This window comes from Thamnophis elegans, chromosome 1 (genome assembly GCF_009769535.1).
Source record: "Thamnophis elegans isolate rThaEle1 chromosome 1, rThaEle1.pri, whole genome shotgun sequence".
Taxonomy (NCBI): Eukaryota; Metazoa; Chordata; class Lepidosauria; order Squamata; family Colubridae; genus Thamnophis; species Thamnophis elegans.
The window spans coordinates 126,770,441-126,793,593 of record NC_045541.1 but is presented as its reverse complement, the minus strand read 5'-3'; the positions used below and the strand labels follow the sequence as shown (position 1 = coordinate 126,793,593).

The window sequence follows — 23,153 nt, the reverse complement described above, 5'->3', positions numbered from 1 at the left end:
CCGTCCAACGCTGCGGGGGCGCCAGCGGGAGCTTTGGCGGCTTCACCTCAGCCGCAGCGCTGGGCAGCAAATGTGCTGGTGCTGTTGGAGGAGGAGGAGGCGGCGGCACCTGAGGACAGGACAAGAAGCAATGGAAACTTGTCAGAAGGAGACTCAAGCTGGGCTGGAAATAAGGAGAAATCTGACAGTAAGAACAATTAAAATCCTAGGAAAATGTCCTTTCATGAAAAATTACTTTTTCAGTTAACTCTGCCTGACATTAGTTGGGCGAACAGAAATATTAGTTGGCCAATTCTAAAAGGGAGCACCAGAAAGAACTTAAAATATTTTTTAAGAGAGCTGGGTTTTTCATTTATATTATATGTATGAACAGAATTAACACAAATTGCAGATACCAATCAAACATAAAGAAAAAAAGGATGAAATAATGCTCATTTTTAAAAACTCAGTGAAAATAAAAACAATATACCAAGAAGGTGGCATACTGGTTGTGATTTGATCTCTTCGTGGGATCCCGGGGATCCCCTATACAAGTATTTTAATATTGCAGACTTGCAGTATTATAAGTCATACTGATATTATAGAACACTTTAATTAAGCGGGTCCCTTGAATAAACATAGCTTTGAGTTTCAAATAACACTGATTTTTTATTTTTGAAATTTACCGGTATCTGCTGCATTTCCCACCCTAGGCTTATACTCGAGTCAATAACTTTTCCAGCTTTTTGGGGTAAAATTAGGTGCCTCGGCTTATATTCGGGTCGGCTTATACTCGAGTATATACGGTGCTTTTTTTAAAAAAAATGGAATAACAATGCATTAATAAATATTTAGTGATTAGAATCAACCTAACTATTTAGAATGTGGGCAATTCTAAATTAATGTTTAAAACAATAACTATCTAGAAGGGTTATTCTATGCCGCAGATTGTAGAGATTGCTACGAACATGGATTATTTTTTAAAAAGAATTCAGTAAATTCACAAATGATATTACTAAGCACAGCTACTTAGTCATGCAAACTATATATTAGTTCTTGTACGATAAGTAGTCAGCTAAGGGAAAACATAGGCAGAAAGTAAATACCGTGTCCTGTACATGGGATTCCCATAAGTTAACTACTATTATTGAATGTATAAGATATACATATGATATATTATACAATTAATATAGCAGTACATGATCCATTGCAGACACAAAGCTATGGATCAAAGTGGGGCAGAAGCAATCAAAAGTAACTATGAGCAAACAATTGGGATCAAAACGAAGATATCTGATCACTATGGATGTTATTGAAATCTGCTCTAATTGCTGCCTTTCAATACTCAACTTCTTTTCTCTAGCATTCCTTCATGGCTGCTCATATAGTTACTCCTTGGGATGCAGCTAACCTCTGTTTGAGGGAACTGTATACATCCCTGGCAAAGAAACATTAAATATGCCATTTATGCCATTATAATGCGAATGGAAAAAAATCAGACAACTAACATTGGCAATAACAGTCTGGGCTGCATCTTGATCTTTGTTCAACAGATCAGTATTTTAGCAATCTTTGTACAGGTGAGTATATGAAAACTGCATCATTAGCTGGTCAATGTTGTTTGAGCCAGAAGTTAAGTAGCCCTGATTAGTACATGGAGGGAAGACTTTCAGGGAGAACCAGGGCTTTAATTTGGATTGGAAGAAGGCAATGGCAAACCATGTCTGTGATGATGCCCCAAAACCTGCACAGACACATGAAAGTGAGTGAGAAAATCAGGCATGCAGCAGCAAAAGTAAGGAAGCAAGAGAAGGACAGTCTCAGTGGTGGGTTGCAGGCGGTACGCCCTGGTATGGGCATACCGGAGCCTGCCTGGAGCACCAGGTACCATTTCAGTACAGTGCTCTGGGGGTCCCACCTGCCCGCCCACACTCCTTACCCATCTTTAAAGTCTTTGGCACTTCTGTGCAAGGGCACGGCGTGTACTGCGCCTGGGTGCCACTACGGTGAGCAACTGGAACGTGGCAGAGGCTCACGGAGGTGTCGCTGGATGGTAAGACACATGTGCATGCTGCATGTGTGTGTGCACACGCTGCTCACATTCATGTGGATGCCACCAGCTGGAACGGGATACAGAACCCACCACTGGACAGTGTCCTCATCTTTATTTCTATTGGAGCCTACTGGGCCCTATCTCTATATCTAACTTATGCAAGGTATTAATTGCCAGCAAGTGATCCAGGAATAGAGCACAGGCTCAAGTTAACACTGTCAGCATTAGCAGATGTTGCACCTCTTCCAACTCCAACAACAAATCCTCGGATCCATCAGTTGCTAAGTATCGTAGGAGGGTACTCAAAAGAGATTCTAGCTGGCTCTGTTCCTGGGAGCTAAGGACATCCTTTTAGCAATTCTAAAGAGCAATCAAAACAAACATTTTGATGAACACAATTAGGCTGCACATTTCTCAACCAGCAACCATTTTTCTCCTCCTTAACTTCCTTTTCTCCTTCCTTTTAAATTAACTGCCTTTTAACTTCCTTTTCTCCTTCCTGCCCCTTCCTGCCTTGTTTTTCTATGTTCCCTATCCATTTAAAAACAAAAGAGTAGAAGTTGAGTCAAAATTTTATGAATGAACATATGGGAAAATGGGGTGTTTTGCATCCTATGTTTTTGCCATGAATGTTTTAAATATCTGGCAATGTCTTTTTTTTTTTGCAAGGAATAGACAATCTCATATCTTATTGAAGGCTGCATTGTTTTTTCCCCATAAATTCAACTGCTCTCTAACATTTCATCCTAATGAATACTTGCCTACAATAAGCTGGGAAGAACCTTAAAAAGATTGTCTACCATTCTATTTTGAAAAAATTACATGCAGCTCAATATGGAAGGAACAGAACAGCCTAGGGAATTTTCCAGTTTATTTTAAACCTTGAGTGATAATATAACATCAGATGAAATAAGATCTTAGGGCCCAGTTTTTGTATTTTGGCCTCTCTTTAGAGTATAGTAATTGATTTTAAGCCAACACTCTTTTAATATGCAAACCATTATTATGAGAAATTATATGTCTGTTTTTTACTTCCAGAATTTTCAATGCAATGCTAAATATATCTACTTCAAAATTAACCTCACAAGAGTTCAAAGAAACTTACTTCCAAGTAAATGAGCAAAGAATTATAGCTTACTTAGAAATCATTGCTGCAATTATAGTACTGCTGACCATAGTAGATTTATCATAATAGGAACCTTTGGAGATTAGAAGTCTAGAGTTGAAAAGCTTTTTAAATGAGCTAGAGAAAAGCAACATATCTCCTTATGTGTGTGACATTTCTCTTTTATTGATCAAAAGACTCAAATCAATTCATCCATATTTTTTCAGTATCATAATGCTAAAGTATCCCAGAAAAAGCAGTGTAGCTTGAACCATCAACATACATTAGAATCCCAGCCATAGTTTAGCATAGGTAACTACAATTCAATTCTTTCCTTTCAATCTTCTTTGCCATATCACCATTCTCTGCTGATTTTTACCACTCAACTTTAGCTTTTGTAGGTTAGGCTCAATAGTTTGAACATATCTGTATTGTGCAGAAGATGAACTAAGAAAGTACCTTGGGTAGCTCCACCTCTGTACATGGCTCAAATTAAAAATCAGTGTCGCTGTATTTTGAGAAAAACAGTGAAAATGTCACTATTTTTCTTAAAATACAACCAAACTTATTGAGGAAGTTCCTCCATAGTAAATTTTAATATGCTACTTTATGGTATATAGAATATACTAATTGTATAATTACTGCAGAATAGAATCCTACAAAAATAAAATAGGTTTCAGGATTCAATCAGGCAATAGCCAAGGTGAAAAAAGAGGCAGTTGGTGTAATTTATTACTAAGAATGATGATTATAGAAAGTACCAGAAAATAAGTTACATAAATAAGACAAACAGACAGGAAGGAAGGAAGGAAGGAAGGAAGGAAGGAAGGAGCGATGTAGGGACGAAGAGAGGAAAAAAAGCAAAACACATGTCATCCATCAAGCCTTTTTGATGTCACCAGGACTGTGTCCCACTTTGAGATTGCAATAGATTAAATTGTGGCTGTTTAGGCAATTTAAGTTAAATTAGTGTTTAGTAATACTAAATTGTAAGATAAGAAGCCTAACCTACCTTACCTCCACTCTGCAACAGTTGAGGTGTTTGTTTGCTACCCTTTATCATTTGCCACCAGATCCTGTGCAGAGCGAAGTATGACATAACACGTCTGAATGTAAATTGCTTTGCAATATTCACATTATGTTCTTTTTCTTAAAAAAAATTTCTTGCCAGTAAGTCCACCATTAGTTCTACTAAGAATAAATGATACTATAAATGATGAACAAAAGCTCAAACAAAACAAAACAAAGACAAACTCCATTCAAATAAATATCTCTGTAAGAAATATAAAGTGTTCAAAAGAAGAAAAAAGCTTGTGATTATTAAATGATGTCCCTGCTGTTTCTTCTGCTCAGAATGCTCTATATGGCTTGCATTTATATCTATATGGATTTCAAGGGGTTCGTTTTCCCTAGCAGTAAGGCCACCAATTGAACCTGGGACTTTTTCATACAAAGCTCACTGTATTCTTTACCACTGAGTTATTTCTTGAGTACCTCGGCCTTGGCAGAATTATTGAAAATCCAGGGTTCTATTTCCAGGCAGATAAAAAAGAAAAAACATAATGTGTATGTTGGCTAGGGGGCAGGGGGAGGGAAACAATGCTGAGGATAAACTCATGGGGAGAATTTTTGGCCTATCATCCCCCACACACACACAGACACAAAGAGATCATCTTTTTCTACAAGAAAAATGCAAGCTCCTTAATGGGTTCAATGAAACAAGATTATTGTATATATTACTTCTTAAGTAATTTATAAAATGCATTTCTTCTATACTAAGATTCAATTTAAAAAAAAAATCATTTCCAAAGCATTGATACTGGTAATTTCTTTCAAAAATCATCCTTTTGATATTAATTTTCTAAGTAAATAATCCCTTCCACCCATTTCCTTTTTTCTTATTTGAAGATCAAAGGATAGCTTATGCTATAAGTGAAAGAGTTAACTCTAATTTGGCAAAAAAAAAAAAACTTTTTCTGGAAAAAAAAGGTATCCCAAATTCTACATCCAGTTATCAAATAGAACAATACCTGCAACATAATAAAAGGCACAACTATATAGGTATGCAAAAATCTAAGTCCCTAAAAGTAAATGCTTATATTTCAATGAATGCCTCTTTTTTTTTTTTTTTTTGCTCTCCCTATATACTTATAAAAAGGCCCTATGGTAAGATGGAAAACATTCCTTTAAAAACTCCTAAGGGAAAAGTTTTCTAGAGACTTTGAAATCCTTGCTATTTCTGGTTGCTTTAGAGATTTGTAACATCAGCTTTCCATGGCTGTCTCTGAGCAAGGTGAAAAAAGAAAAGAAAACAAAAGAAAAATACCCTCTAGATGTATTTCTTAGATTTTCTATTATGCTTCACAGGCTTCTTATGGGCTCAATAGTATTGTGGAAATCAAGAGAGATTTTTCTTATTATCTTTCTTATTTTGATTTTTGTTTTCTCATTCCACCAAAACGCAGGGAAGGAACACACTTTCAGGAGCTTGGGCGGCCATTAGCAATTTAAACTTATATAGTGCTGACAGGATGGAAAGAGAATTAATTAATATACATTAAAGTAATGGAATTACCTATGGAAATCCATTTCACTGCTTGGAGTTTTTCAGATAAACAGCATACTAGAATCTCACAGCCAAAGGACTGGCTGTTTAATAAAAATCAACACATATCGTGAATTCAGAAAATGTCTCCTGTGGAGAGAAGTGCTCTTTCTATCAGCAGGAGGCTTTTGATGCACAGGAGATTTTCCTCTAGCTGAAAGAGGGAGGTGATGATCTTTATCAATTCCTCCTTCCCCCGCAGTTCCTATCTCCCACCCAAGATCTCTTCCAAAGGACCAGGGGAATCTTCTAGACTGAGCAACAGATTAATTGCAAAGCAAGGCAGAATCAGCTAAAAGAATGCCTTTTGTTTTCTCCCCCTGTGCTGGTGCTGAACAAAACTTGGACATACGTTCAGTGGCAGATTAAAATGATGGATTCAGATCATAACATTTAACTTCCCTCCCTGTTAAATAGCCAGTTGCAAAGGCTACAATGGCAGCAGAAGCCAGAACTAAAACCATTCCCCTCATATTGTCTCCTGACATGTTGACCTGCTCTCTTGTTTTAGCCATTCGGTCTTTGGATTCATTCATAATTTCCTCTCTATCCTATTTAGTAGTGTCACCATGGAACTAAAATCTCTAAGCCAAATTTCAGGTGATGCCTAATAAGCTACTTGTCACTTTGTGTATGTGTATGTGTATGTGTATGTGTATGTGTATGTGTATGTGTATATGTATGTATATGTGGACATGGACGTGGATGAATGGATGGATGGATGGATGGATGAATAGATAGATAGATAGATGATATAGATATAGATATAGATATAGATATAGATATAGATATAGATATAGATATAGATATAGATATAGATATAGATATAGATATAGATATAGATATAGATATAGATATAGATATAGATATAGATATAGATATAGATGAATTAGGAAAGAAACAATCTTAGACACCTAAGTACATATTTATTGGCAATTTTGCAAAAAGAGTGCATTTCTGTTGATTCAGCTGTATTCTTCCCTAGTATTTTTAGTTAATGATTTAAAATATTTAAAAGACTGTCCTAACAATCTGAGATACTGGTGGCAAAAAGAAGGATATAAAAACAATACAAAAACCAAATACTTAACAAAATAAAAAATGTAATGAATACTTAATAGAGGTAGGCAATAAAATCATATATATAGTTAGAACAGGACACTGAACATTAGAGTTGGAAGGGACCTTGGAGGTCTTCTAGTCCAACCTCCTACTCAAACCAGAGGCCCTATATTGTTTTGGACAAATGGCTGTCCAGCTTCTTTTTAAAAGTCTTCTATGATGGAGTACTTGTACCTTCTGAAGGCAAGCTGTTCCACTGGATGATTGGTCTTATGGTCAGGAAATTTCACCTTAGTTCTAAGTTGCTTCTGTCTTTGTTTAGCTTCCATCCATTGTTTCTTGCCTTGCCTTCTGGTGCTTTGGAAAATAAGTTGACTGACTCTTCTTTGTGGCAGCCCCTCAAATATTAGAGCATTGCTGTCATGTCACCCTTAGTCTTTTTTACTACGGGCTAGTAAATGGGCTAGACATGCCCATTTCCTGCATCATTCTTCATATGTTTTAGCCTGCAACTCCCAATCATAATTTTTTTAAAGTACCTGTTCGGGCAAACTGGTAGCATTTTTTTTACTATCAGTTTGGGTGAATCGGTCCGAACCTGTAGCATTTCACCTCTGACGTGTATCTAACTCTAATTCTGTTGTTTGTCCGTTTGATTTTTCATCAGTTAAGTTCTTCATAGCAATATCTTGCTTCTTTGAATAACACCTATAAGGCTTTTAAGAAAGGTCTTTCAGAGTTTGTGACTTGGATCAAATCGATATGTGAATAACACTCAACTCTAAATTTCTCTTTTGACTGATGCTAGTTGAAATTTGCAGATCCTAAAGCCTTGTTAGGATGTAGTAAAAAAATTAAGTATGAGTGAATATCCTCAGTCTAGTCTTGTCAAGAAGAGGTACTATTGATAAGCAAACAATCTAATTTAGGAGTAGTTATATAATAACTATGGTTGAAGCAATAACTTCGCCAAATGATTAAGCAGAAAGCAGGGACGATACATTTTTATAAATCGGGAAAAATAATCTTATTCTGAAATTGGACAGCTCTGAAGACAGAAGACTGAACATTCAGAGTGGAAGATACTGTAGTTGGGGGAGGATCCAAAAATTATCCAGGAAATTATAGGCCAGTTGGCTTAATGTTTTCCAGGCAAATTGGAAGAAATGGGTAATTTTTTTAAAAATGAAAGAGCTGTCTTTTTATGAGTTGCTAAAAATAAAATTAGTGCAAAATGATGCATGCTTGAGCATAAAAAAAACCTCTAATTTTATACACAGACTGATAAGACTTTGTCTCAAACTACTCAAGAAAAAAATCTTGTCTAATGGATGGTTCAATGAAAATGTCAAGTATATAATGCCCTTAAATTAATATATTGTGTATCTGCATCTAGAACTTACAGGTTTTGTTTCCCCATTCAAAAAAGGTTTAAGGCATCTAGAAAAAGATATAGAGACACTTATTACAATTACCAAACTTCTTCGTCATGAGAAAAAAACTAGAAAGTTTGGGATTCTTTAGATTGGAAAAAAAGTAATAGAAGGAAAATATGATTGAGATACATAAAATTATGCAGGCGTGGAAAAAATGAAAAGGAAAAGAATTCTTTTGTTGGGGGAGTATCTCCCTCAAAACATTAAGACTAGGGATCATACAATTAACATAATTGAAAAATTTAAAACCGACAAAAGCAAATGCTTCTTAAACATTCCTTACCATGTTATATAGCAGCGGTCACCATTAAAATGAGATGGATACATTCATGGAAGACAATCCACTAAGAGCTATTAGTTTTAGAGACTCAATCTTACCCTAGTTTGGCAATAGTATGCTTCCAAAATGAGTTCTTATAATTTCTTATGAGCACTTGAGAGGCATCCATTTGACCATTGTAAGACATAAAAACTAAACTATCACGGGTCTTACCAGCATACCCATTCTTTTGTTGAAATCCTGATTCTATTTGCACTTATTGGATAATTTATCCTGCTGAATTTAGATAGATATACTTCTGAATAAACATAGGGATGTATTATGACAAGAAGCAGATGGAGTTCAATGGGCTTAAACCAGACCTAGCTTCATTTTATGGTTCTGGTGGGTGAGCTGAAATATTGTCACATTTAATTCATGTAATCATGTGATAAGTATGGCCCTAGATGGATCATACAACAAATAAATCATACTCATCTGGACTATGCAGTGCGCCTTCAAGGGGATGCCTATAAAGTCCACCTGAAAATGGCACTCAATATAAAATGCAGTGTCCCACATGTTAACTAGCTCTACGCTCCAAGAGCACATTTTACCTTTACTGGAAGCCCTGCATCAGGAATGGGACAACTTGCCACAGCCAACTTGCTGTGGCCAACTCACCATGGCTAACTCACTGCAAGACAACTCACCATGGGACAATTATCTGTGGGACAATTTAACAATTCTATTTAATTATTTAAAATAAATAAAAAATATTTAAATTTTTGCTCTTCACATTTCATTCTCTCCCTCCTTTTGCATCCTTTCTTTCATTATTCTATTCCACCATTTCTTTGGTATTAGTGTAACTCTTGTCCTGCAGCGAGTTGGCCATGGCAAGTTGGCCGTGGTGAGTTAGCCATGGTTAATTGGCCATGGCAAGTTTGCCATGGTGAGTTGGTTGTGGTGAATTGTCATAATTGGCATCAGCCACCAATAGAGACTCATCTCTTAAATTCCAAATGGTTTGGCTCTGAAGTTTTTGCAGGCTCACCTACTCCAACTAGAATCACCCTGTCCAATATGTGCATCCTAAGAGAAACTCTTTTGATTCCTTATCTCCATGAAATCAGGGTGGTCCCTCTACAGTGGACTATCTTTCTCTTGGAAATTCAACTGGCTCTAACCTTGAAGCAGTTTAAGGCAGAGCAATTATGCAGGGCTTTAAAAAAAAGGTCATTCAATCCCCCCCATCTTAAGAATTTGCTTTGGGTGTTAGTTCCTTTTTAGATAAATTGTTGCTTTTGATTATTATTCTTACTGTATCATGAAGGTTTTATAAACTCCCTATAAAGCTTTTATACTTCTTTTCTTGTGTACCTATTTATGACTTCAGCATCACAGACAATTCAGTAAGTAATACTTAAATAAATATGAAATTATTAATGAAATCACAATAAAAATATTAACAGCTTCCAAGTAATTTTCCATATTTTTCATTTTCCCTCTGGTCTTGTCCATTAGGGAAGTAGTGTGTCTCAGCTCTGTTTATTTTTTCAGTTTTCACCTTAACATGCCATTCAAAGACAAAAATATACTCTCAACAGGAAAAGATATATCTACTTTAAGCTCCTTAGAAGCAGCATCCTGCCCCTAAAAAGATACACAGAAATCAGAATCTAAGGGTGAAATCCATTGATATCTGCCTGTCTGATAAAATTACACTGTTGGAAGAATGGACTTCTACTCTTGTCTCCTGTGTGTAATCAAATCTAACATTTGGAGGAATAAATGAACTATTAAATAAACATGATGTTGGTTTATATGACATTAACTATCAATGCAACCAAATCTTGATAGCATTATTTAATTATAAAACTCATCAACTGATATGTAGCATAATACGAATCCCTCCCCCTTAGCACTTTCTGCACCGAAGATTTTCTTGCTGTATTTAGTTATTGGGTAGTCCCTGTGACATTATAGTGATGTAGGGTATAAATTACATCACAGGACTGTAAAAGAAAATAAAAATAGTCCTAGGCTAACAATTATTGCATCAACACTTTCAACATTTTCACAACATTTTTAATGTTTTAATAATTTGTGCTTTCCTAGAATTATATCACATTTCCTTTCTTTTTGGGGGTGGGGTGGGGGAAAGAGGAATAAAATGTTATTTTGCCGTAGCAATATAATTCATCTTGCAGCAGGTTTTCTGTTTCCTCCATAACATATTCTTAGCATAGGAGTAAGGGAGAGGTGGCTTTCATTGTCCCCAAAGAAGTCCTCAAAAATAGATTTAGATATCAATATATTATTGATATGTATTCAACACATGCACCATTGTGGAAGGCTTAAATTCCAAGCAAAAAAGATTTGTGGCAAAGCATATGACCTTCTCCCCACTGCAATGGCCATCCCCTAATTAGGCAATGCATCTGATAGTCATTAACAGGAATGAGATAATGAATCACTTTCTCTCTTCTTTGTTAATTTGCTGTAACCAAGCGGCTAATGGATGTCAGAGCTGAGTGATCGCACTGATTATGGTGATTTATAGTTGCAACAAAACAATTTAAAACCATTCTGATTATTCATGTTAAAGATACTGTATGTTTTGTTTACTAAATATTTTACATCCCTTTCCCTGCCCCTTCTGGATTTCCACCCGGAGAAGTTTGTCTAAAAGATATAAAAAGTTTCTGCCTTTTAGAATGGATATTGTTTCAGAAAGACACATTTTATTTTGTTTGTAATTTTTTTACCCAGTAGAAATGAAAAGCCTTAGGGTGGAAAGAAAACTTCAGTGATGCCTAGTTCAAAAGGAGACTGGAATAAGAGGAAATAAGACAAACTTCAAGCCACTTACCTTGGGGCTCTCAGTCCCTTCCTCATCCGTTGCAGACACATCAGTAGCCAGTATCTCTGCTTTGATGATACGCAGAGCCCTAAGAATCCAGCTGTGTTGTCGTTTGATTTGTTTCTGTAGTTCCTTCCACTGACTCGCAATCATCTGCAGCATGTCCTTCAGTCCTTCTCCCCCCAAAAAAAACGAGAGAAAGAAATTAAGTCATACGTTCAACGTTATCATTTGAAGAACCTCATTTGTTAAAGGCAAGGATTCTTAGGGGGGGGGAAATCCTTTCGCCTCAAATATTCTGGCATTGTCTACAGAGACATCACCAGATCAGGAATTCTAACAAACTGGCACTGCAAACAATGAGGTAAGATCAAAACATGACATATAGACAGCAGTGACTGAAGTCAGCAAAGGAAAATAATATTTAATCTCAGATTCATATAGAACAGTAAAAAAAAAAAACATCCTATTGTCTGCTGTTTACAGATATCAAACAGCAGACATTTGTTGTTGCTCCTCTTTAATAATTACTTATATGGTCAGTTTATGAGACCATGGTATAGTTTTACTCCAGAAGCTCCAGAAACTTATGCAGGTCAACTGGACATGAACGGTGGTGCTATTTTAGGTTCTAGATAGCCAAGTTAATAAATTATAAAATACAAATTAAACACAGAAAAATCTTCCAGATCCTTCGTTTTATTGAGGAAAAAAACAAAAGAAAAAAATAGCCAAAATAATGCTAGCAATTTTTAGCAATACAAAGTGTTTTGATTAAATCCAGACCGTGAAAAACTATGTCAAAAAAATTCCTGACTTATCCAGGCTTATATTGAAAATTGCATGCACAACTGTCCAAAATCATCACTCCTAATATTTCTTAATACATAACTTTAAAATTGCAGTAAGAATTCATTTCAACAGCAAAGGAGCTTCATCAGTGCAATTATTCATGCTAGCTATGTAAAAATATACGTATGTATAGATATCAAATCCTAATTTATCATCTTAATGACATTTCCATAGCACTTACATCAAAGAACATGTCAACGTGAAGTTTTCAGTGATGTAATTTCAATTGAAAGTCAGCTCAACAGCAAGACCAAAATAAAATGAACAGACTATTTGCTAGCAGTATTTCATTTTATAAGTATCACAGCACTGTATGCAGCATATGAAACATTTATAAATCTTGAAGGTCAAAGTGATAATGTAAATATTAATAATACATAAGGAAGTGAATATATGCGGTAATTTACAGCAATGCTTCTTTATTCTTTAATAGTCTGGAGATATAAAGACTTGCAATATTTCAGAAGAATCTACCTGATTTGTGAGATACTATAAGATCGAGAAGTTGACATCCTTCTTCTGTAACAGCTTCCTTTAATGCACAGTGACTGTCTACATTCAGTTTAAAACTCTGCAAAAAGAAAGGGGAATGTTTTTATATTTATCAAATAGTATAGATACATTTTTAATATAAAGCAGGTCTGCTAAAATATTTGCTACTGTTATCAAGAACCACCATGCTATATATCCAATAGCCAAATTAATTTTCAATACTAAAAGCTATTGATATTTTGGAATGGAATTGAAAATGTTTCCATTAAATTACTGAAGTGCATCTGGTTGAAACAGCTGACAAATCTAGAAATTCATTAGTTTTTATGAAAAACCAGAGCCCTAGGCTACCTCTGGAATAATAGTGTCCTATAAAATATACTGTTGCAGCTATCTTTTTCAGATGTATTTCAAATACTGGTGAAAGAACAATTTAAATAAGTGCATGCAGTACAGTATATATTAAAATGTATTTAAACAAATCAATGTAATTAATCTGCTGCAACTTCTTTTTCTTCATACTATAATTGTTGGTTTGTGTAAGATGTCCACTGTGTTTACTTAGAAAGTAACTAAGATTGCTCTTTTGCAAAAGCAGTCTGCAACTATTGTATTTATTCTGGGAAATACTAAATTACATTTTTATAATCACCCATAGCAACAGAATGAACTGCAAAAATTCTGTGCAAATGTCTACTTACAAAGTCTAAATTTAATCTCTGAAAGTAAGACCTTCTACTTTTATTTGATTTTCGGGTGTTTTATATTCAAACAGAATACAATTTACTTATTTTTATAAATTTACAGTACTCGGTCATGGAGAGAATGTAGACCCCTATTCTTTCATCTACTTAGCTTTCCTCACAATCTATTAAAATGTTAGGCTTAACAAAGCCGCTTTTCTGAAGCCACTTCTGATTACAAATGTACTTCAAGCAATTTCATTTTTTTCCTAGTTACTCTGTCCATGTCTTTTCTTGTGATATAAATTGAGAAGGCTAAAATGTTCAGGATTCTTTTTTTGATTCTAAGGAACAAACCATGAATATGCTATTAAAAATAGGACAGAGAAAGAGCAGAAGTCAGCCTAGATCTCTGGTTTCAATTGCCATCAATCAATAATTAACTGCATCTTTAAAAAGTCTATGGTATCATTCTGTATTCTTGGCAAGAAACCTTTCCAAAAGATGATTTCCAATTGGTAACCAATATGCTGTAATTAATGTGTATAGTAATGAATTTTGTGAGTAGTCAAATAAGTTGCAAAGAAAAATATGTCAATACATACAAGAGCCATATGTCAGCAGCTGCAAATTTGCTGGGAAATTAGACGGAACAGAATGGTACATGACTATATTTGTCAGTTATAAATGGTTCCATTGAATCTCACCTTCTATATTCATCCATGACATTTGAGATAGTAAAGTATACCTTTAAAATATATAATGTAGAAAAAGGTCCTGGAGTTGTATCCTTATAATGTACCATTATAAAATATATAATTTTAACTGCAACTTACAGTCCCTTTGGCCTGAATTGCCTTAGAATTGCCCTTTATCACAGCTCTTTATATTCCATAGTTTAGTTCTTTATATTCCAGATAAATTATTGGGTTGTTTCTCCACCTCCCTCCTGTTTGTAAATGAGGAAGCCAAAACTAATGGTTTAATGCTTGGTACTGGTAAATTAGACAATTAAGGATATTTCCTATGAAGGTCTACTACTTCCTGCCAAACCTATTTTTTGCACATTTCCACTAGTGTCTAGTTGCTTTTCATTATTATTCATTTATCAATTTGTGCCGCCAAATTATTCTGGACAACTCATAATATAAAAGCAGAGTAAAATAAAATAATAAAACAACATTAAGGTAAGTAACAAACAGGTATTAAGAAAATAGTAGTTTGGAAAACTCACATCCAAACATATATAACACATGTCAAAACTCTTGAGCAAGAGAATTCCATATACCCTACAACAAAGCCTTGCAGAACCCACTGTCCTTAAGGCCCTCAATAATGTTATCAAGATGGAACCTATCCAGATCTCAGGGAAGGCCTGATTTCAGAGGACAGGCAGTATGATAGAGAAGGTGCACTTAATGAGGTCCAAAAGATGATATGGTTTCAGCCTTAGAAAGAAAGCAATAGCAATCCATTTCTGAAAATCTTGCCAAGAAAAGTAGAAGTCCAAGTATTCACCAGGACACCAGTTATAAATTGCATATATTACTAATACTGGTGGTTTGCTCACATTGATTTTTGTTGTTGTTATGTAAATGTGTTTTATTTTCCATTTTCATTTTCGTACAGTCACACATATACTGTACAGAACCGGGGCCATATAACATTAAACAATAAACAATAAAGGAAGACTTGCCTACAACTCAAGAATGGACATTGAAAGTTACAAACCTAGCCGAGATGGCTAAAATATCGGCATATCTTAAAGACCACTCAAATGAGAGATATAAACGAGACTGGAAAAAATGGATTGACTATACACAAAACAAATACGGGACTAAGAAATTCCAGATAGCCTATGCTTAAGATTAGGAATAATCTAAACTGCTCAAAGTTTGTGCAACAGGAAGAAGCTGAGTTCAACGCAGAGATGTTATTGACTTTCTTTTTTTTATTTCCTTTGTATTAATATATTTTGGACTGTGTTTGTTAAAAATCTACACCGTGTACGGGCTCTGGGAAGTCGGGGGGGGAAGGGAGGTGGGGTCTTAGGGGGGGGAGGGGGAATATATAGTATGTGTTAGATTTTAAAGTAACGCGATTGCACTTGTATACTGTTGCTCTTTAATTCCAGTGTAAAAATAGGACAAGCTGAATATATTAATAGATAGTAGAAATACACCGAAGGGAGGTGTAGAGGGATAGAAGAAAGAGGGGTAGAGAGGGTGGGAGAGAGGATTGGAGGGAGGGTGAGAAGGAAGGGAGGGAGTGTATTGGGAGAGAGGACTGGTAGAGGGGGAGGGGAAGTAGGGTAGAGGGGAATGATGGTGGGAAGATGGAAAGTTGGAGGGGGGGCGAAAGAAAGGGTGTATGGAGGGTCGAAGAGATACATTGGGTTTCTATTTTGGGGGGTATTATTGACAATGTTGATTCTTCATTAAGTAAACTATGCAGTATGAAACTGTTACCATAGTTGATGTGTCATGAGCCTCACATTTAGATATGACTTAGTGAATAGTTAAAATAGTTCTGTGATAGAAAATGACCACAATGGTGGCACTTTATGAGAATTTCATTACAGGTAATTTGTGTTTTGTAGAAACTACATTATGATTTAATTTAGATCATCATAACATGAATGCTTGCATGCATAAATACATCATATTTGTATCCCAGTTTTCTTTTGTAATGATTTAAGGCATAGCCATTAAAATGCTTCCATATAAAATGATATGAACGTACAAGAGAGAAACTTCATTCAGAAATGTCATCTTCACATAGCTTAATCCAAAAAAATGACTTGATGTATTATAGACATTGCCTCTGAGTCAACTACCCAATAATTCTCAAGTTAAAAGCATTGCTCAGTTAAATGAAATATTAGATGATATCTATCTTTGCTCAACACAGGTCTACAATGCTGGAGGAGGACAACAACTTTCTTTGCACAGCTTCATGAATAGGTAAGATGCATTTTATGGAAGACCATTAGTAAATATTTTATGTATACTTACATATGCCTTATATTTTCCCTTAGCTCAACAGAAGAAAGTAATAGATGAGAGGAAACATATAAGAGGAAATTAGTTTTTCTACTGTTTGATGCATAAGAATAAAAAAGAGCTTTTAATAGTTATTAGGAGTTAAATAAATAGAGATTTTCTTTAAAAATATATATCCAAAATATAATCCTTAAATTTGTGCAATACTATGTAGTACTGAATTTCTCACACAGAATGAAATAATGATTTTCTCTATTTTAGGAATTTAAGCTTTTTGCTTTTATAAATCAAGTTATGCAATATATTTAAATAACTTTAATACTATTAAGCAAATCAAGCTGAAATCTAGATGAAAATTATCTCAAGCCAAAAATATAAACTAGATCAAGCATTCCCAAATAAGGGAAAAGCCTGGAGTCTTAGTGCAACCACTTTTCTTAAAGCATTATTTTCCATGAAATCTTTTTTTTTAGACTTCCTTTCATAGATGCAAGCTTGAGCAATCTCTGACAATATTTAATTTACTGTTTACTTAAAACAGGCTTGTGTTGAATAGTTTGTAATCATGCACTTCACAAGAGATGTACATGAAGGCGCCTCATATAGCAAAGAAAACCTAAAGGAGCCCAGAGGAGTTTGGGTAATTTCATATAATTGGAGCAGAGTATTGATGCAGCTGGATGTGATGCTGCCTTAAGATGATGTAGATGTGTTTGATAGGAAAATTGGGAAAGATGAGATATTCTTCTTCATTAGAAAAAATAGACTTGCTGCCCTAGAAAAGATTCACTTAACATAACATATCAAGTACACAATGCAGCTTGATTTACAGGTGCACCTATTAACCAGTAATAATGTTGACTGAAGAAGTAAAATATGATGAATAAAGATGGGCCAAAACTCTGGGGCTTGATTTGCAATTTTACAGTTGCACAAAATTCAGTCTAATTTGCTGCAAAGCACATATAGCAAAATCTAGCAATAGATTAACCAATAACACATCGGTCTTAAGGGGGAAACTATTTTCACAACCTGCAAGTGTCACAGCAAACAAGAGCAAAATAGATAGTAGCTGTTTGCTATATTATTTTCAGTCAGGTATGTGTCTTTTTCTTCTTTAGTCATCAAAGCAGAGTTTATCACTTTGCAGAGAAAACTATCCAAAATGAGCAGCACTAGTGTTTAGGGAACATCAGCTGAATGACTAATGTATAGCAGTTCTCCTTCGGGCCTTACTTTACACAACTGGTTCACCACTCTGAAACAAAATTAGGGACTAATTAAATCATTTGCCTGTCACAGCATAGTTCTTCTTATATCCTTATAGTTGGTCCAAAGATAACAATCATCTTTCATAAGGACTAAACTATTACTTCATTTGAAACTGCTGTTGTAAATTTTCTATTGCAGTGGTTCCCAAACTTGGCAACTTTAAGACTTGTGGACTTCAACTCCCAGAATTCTCCAGCCAGCTCTGGAGTCCACAAGTCTTAAAGTTGCCAAGTTTGGGAACCACTGTTCTATTGCCATTGTAGCAATAGCAATAGCACTTAGACTTATATACTGCTTCACAGTGCTTTACAGCCCTCTCTAAGTGGTTTTACAGAGTCAGCATATTGCCCCCAACATTTTGGGTCCTCATTTTATCCACCTCAGAAGGATGGAGGGCTGAGTGAACCTTGTAACTTCTTTCACTATTACAAAATGAGGCCATAGTCACCAGGTGGACATTAAGGATGAGGTTCTGCAGAGGACAGGTGAATTGTCAGCTTTTAAAAGATGGTCCAAATGTCCAGTAAATTAGATGAATGTCCAGCCTCAGCAATTGAATATAAAACATTGCTAAGGATAGAGGTGGCTGCCTTTGTTGTACATCTTCAACAGATAATTCATGTATCAGTCTTAAGATGATTGTCTCCTATGCTGAACTAGCTGAGAATGAAGCTGGTAAAGATATTCCTGTTTAGTTTTGATCCATTTCTTAGTTTTGGTAATGATGCTGGTCAAATAGTTATGATTGAACCTGGTTGCTAGATTCCGCCTACTTCTTTCCCAATCTTAGTTATATTGGGCGGGGGGTGGTGGTACCAATTATGTTCCTAAATGGATCTTTCTATGGACATATAGCTTCCAGTTATAGCACTTATCTGTGAGCCATCCTCTTCTTTTGGATAGAGATTTGCCAATCTTATATAAAACAGTAGATAGGTTTATCTTTCTTGTTGCATTTGAATCCAAAGGAGAAATTCATGGAATTCTTGTCCATTTTTACCCAGCATTTAGGAGTTTCACTATTTCACTGGTCATCCTGTGAACTGAAAGGCCATTTTATCTTTCCACTGCTCCATTGGTAGGGTAGTTTTCAAAAAGGAAACAAAGAGAAAAGTCTGCTCTTTGACCAATCCTCTCTGGCCTTAGTCAGTTTTACATTTGGAAGAGCAGAGTCAGGTCAGCAGTCCAAGACAAAATGGCTATAGGAGATGCTGATCAGTGATAGCAAAGGGAAGGCAGGCCCTACCCCAGAACATTAATTAATAGGAATGGGGAAATTTACCTATAATGAAATAAAGTGCAGCAGACAATCTGCACAAGTCTGCTTCTGCTGGTGGAGTTTGAAAAATACCTCCTTTGATGCATGGCATGCACACACCCCAAAAAAAGATTAGTGGAGGTTGCCTTCCCAGCATGCTTGGGGTGCACTGAGGACCCTGCCCTGTATTCCCATCCTCCAAAAATGATAGGTAGTCATTTTCATGTCCAATGAGCAGACCTGCAATTATGCTTCATTGCTGAGCAAGGCACCCTAGTGGTTTAACATAAAACTGTAGAATTCCCCCAAGTGACATACAGTATTTCAACCAATGCTTTTAAATTTCTTTAAAATGACATGATGTTAGGCTGGCAGTGCAATAGCTAAGATTATACAATTCCAAATTGTTCCAGGATTTAAAAAAAGGAAAAACTTCAAAAGAATTTCACTGAAGTTCACTAAACCGGAGGAAACTGCCTTTATGTAGCTTAATTAAATGATTTAGAAAGAGACAAAAAAAATCAAATAATGAGATCTGAATAGATAACAAATGGCCATGAAAGGATTCTTGGCATTGTGGTAAATATGTCAACAAAATGGTGATTCAGTTTCAGTTGCCGTGAGAAATTAATTAAATATATAAACTGTATAAGGTCCTATTTTGAGTATTATTTTTTTTGAGTATTTATTAGACATTTATAGGCCGCCCTTTTCCCTGAGGGGACTCAGGGCGGCTTACAATCAAAAAGGAAAGGGAGTGTAGGACAATACAAAAAGAAATGTGCACAAAAGTAAATTAAACAATAAAACTCAACATTCACTCAGCATTCGGGAGGGGCAAAAATAAACTTATCCCCAGGCCTGACGGGCTAGCCAGTTCTTGAGGGCTGTGCGGAAGGCCTGGACGGTGGTGAGGGTACGAATCTCCACGGGGAGATTGTTCCATAGTGTCGGAGCCGCAACAGAGAAGGCTCTCCTCCGAGTAGTCGCCAGTCGGCACTGACTGGCGGATGGAATACGGAGGAGGCCAACTCTATGCGATCTGATGGGACGCAGGGAGGTAATTGGCAGAAGGCGGTCTCTCAAATAGCCAGATCCACTACCATGGAGCGCTTTATAGGTGGTGAGTAGGACCTTGAAGTGCACCCGGAGATCGACAGGTAGCCAGTGCAGCTCACGGAGGATCGGTGTTATGTGGGCGAACCGTGGTGCGCCCACGATCACTCGCGCGGCCGCATTCTGGACTAGCTGAAGTCTCCGGATGCTCTTCAAGGGCAGCCCCATGTAGAGCACATTACAGTATTCCAGCCTGGAGATCACAAGGGCTCGAGTGACTGTTGTGAGGGCCTCCCGATTCAGGTAGGGCCGCAACTGGCGCACCAGGCGAACCTGGGCAAATGCCCCCCTGGTCACAGCTGAGAGATGGTGGTCAAAAGTTAGCTGTGGGTCCAGGAGGACTCCCAAGTTGCGGGCCCTTTCTGAGGGGTGTAAGTTTTGTCCCCCCAGCCTGAGTGATGGTATGTTGGTCAAATTTTTGGGAGGGAAACACAACAGCCACTCGGTCTTGTCTGGGTTGAGTATCAGCTTGTTTGCTCTCATCCAGTCTTTAACGGCTTCTAGACCCCGGTTCATCACGTCCACCGCTTCATTGAGTTGGCACGGGGCGGACAGATACAACTGTGTATCGTCCGCATATTGGTGGTATTTTATCCCGTGCCTTCGGATGATCTCGCCCAGCGGTTTCATGTAAATGTTTAATAGTAGGGGGGATAGGACCGACCCCTGCGGCACCCCATAAGTTAGGGGCCTCAGGGACGATCTCTGCCCCCCCACCAACACCGACTGCGACCTGTCCGAGAGATAGGAGGAGAACCAATGCAAAACAGTGCCGCCCACTCCTATCTCCCGCAGTCGTCGCAGAAGGATACCATGGTCGATGGTATCGAAAGCCGCTGAGAGGTCCAGGAGAACTAGGATGGAAGCATGGCCTCCATCCCTAGCTCTCCAGAGATCATCAGTCAATGCGACCAAAGCGGTTTCTGTGCTGTAACCGGGTCTGAAGCCAGACTGGAAGGGGTCAAGATAGTTAGCTTCCTCCAAGGTACGCTGAAGCTGGAGAGCCACCACCTTCTCAACAACCTTCCCTACAAAGGGGAGGTTGGAGACTGGACGATAGTTATTAAGAACAGCTGGATCCAAAGACGGTTTCTTCAGGAGGGGTCTTACCACCGCTGTCTTCAGCGCGGTGGGAAAGTACCCCTCCCGAAGAGAAGCGGTAACAACCGCCTGGATCCAGCCTCGTGTCACCTCACTGCTGTTGGCAACCAGCCAGGAGGGACACGGGTCCAGTATGCAGGTGGAGGCACTCACAGCTCGCATAGCCTTGTCCACATCCCCAGAGGCAACTTCCTGAAACTCAACCCAGAGATGGTTTGCCAAGTCTTCTCCTTGTGTCTCGGCTGGATCTACTGGGGTGGAGTCCAGGTCCGCTCGAAACCGGGCAACTTTGTCCACCAAGAACTGGACATACTCCTCAGCCTTACCCTGTAGGGAGTCCCCCGTCTCCCTCCTATTTAGGAGGGAGCGGGTTATCCTAAACAGGGCGGCTGGGCGGGACTCGGCGGACGCTACCAAGGAGGCAATGTATGTTCTTTTTGCTGTTCTTAAGGTCCGAATATACTCCTTGGTGCATGCTGTTAAAAGTGCTCGTTTCGACTCGGACCTATCAGACCTCCACGAGTGCTCTAGGCGTCTCCTCCGGCGCTTTACCTCCCGGAGCTCCTCAGTGAACCAAGGAGGCCTCCGGGGGCCGCTGACCCGGAGGGGCCATAGCGGCGCAATCCGGTCTAGAGACTCCGAAGCTGCCGAGTGCCAAGCAGCGATGAGGGTCTCCGCCGAACTGTGGGCGAGGGTATCAGGAATAACCCCAAGCTCCATCTGGAACCTAACAGGATCCATCAGTCGCTTGGGGCGGAACCAGCTGGTCGGTTCCTCCTCCCTACGGTGGGGGTTTGGCCTCCGGAAGTCTAGCCTCAGTAGGTAGTGGTCTGACCATGACAGGGGTATGATCTCATTACCCCTCAGACCAAGATCGTAACTCCACTGCTCCGAGAGGAATACGAGGTCGAGCGTGTGACCCGCTGAGTGAGTTGGGCCTCGGATTACTTGAGTCAAGCCCATGGCTGTCATGGAAGCCATGAACTCCTGTGCTCCATCAGAGTGTTCACCGAGCGAAGGCAAGTTGAAGTCCCCCAGAACTATAAGTCTAGGGAACTCAACTGCTAGCTCGGCTACTGACTCGAGGAGCGAGGGGAGGGCTGCTGCAACGCAGTTGGGAGGCAGGTACGTAAGCAGCAGACCCACTTGACCCTTGAGGTCCAGCTTCACCAGCAGGGACTCACACCCGACAAGCTCCGGAGCAGGGATCCTACGAGGTACTAAAGACTCCCGGACTACAATAGCCACACCGCCACCCCTTCCCTGGGCTCTCGGCTGGTGTAGCACCTGAAATTTTGAATTACTGGTATATGATTTAAACTTTTGAGTGCTGTGTTCAGCTTTAGTTCTGTGGTTTGGAAAAGATATTGTAGAGGTGGGAAAGACATGAAAAAGAGAAGACTAAATGGTCATAAAATTGGAACAATTCTATAAAAAATATTACATTGAAAAATAAAATAAGAAGGTGAAAATGCTTGACACATAAAAATAAGACTGGTGAAAGTGGATATGAACAGGTTTTTCTTCCTAAAATGGAGTAATCCAGTCAACCTGAATAGCAGGGATTCAGAAGATAAAATAAAGGAATTCATTGTGAGAAGATACAGTGATGCTTACTAGCTTGGACAGCTGCACAAAAGAATTATCATGGGGAATAAAACTAATCTTCATATTATTTTCAGTATCTGAGGTAATATTCTTCTTGATAACAACTGCTGGAGATCATAAAGCCAGAAGATACTCTTACAGTCATAACCTGCTTGTCTGCTTCCTGATGGTATCTTATCAGCCACTATGAGAATAGATGATGGATTAATTAAACCTTGATGTTTCCAGCATGATCCACAAACAACGCCATGGTAGCCATCACTGAATACACTACTATTATATATGCATTTAATATCATTGGTGAAGGCACAGACATAAATATATCATTTTTATTATGCAAGCATAGACACATCCTATTATTGTAATGAGTCTCTTCCAATCTAATGTTGAATACAGTCCATGAA

The 23,153-nt window shown here is 37.8% G+C and overlaps 1 protein-coding gene across 1 annotated transcript in view; it reads right to left on the bottom strand.

Moving 5' to 3' along the window:
* Positions 1 to 23,153, bottom strand: part of AKAP6 (A-kinase anchoring protein 6) — a 227,767-nt gene that overhangs the window by 155,613 nt on the left and 49,001 nt on the right. The window contains 2 exon segments of the mRNA XM_032213685.1: positions 11,375 to 11,538; positions 12,692 to 12,788. Of these exon segments, the coding sequence (XP_032069576.1) occupies positions 11,375 to 11,538; positions 12,692 to 12,788 (261 nt within the window).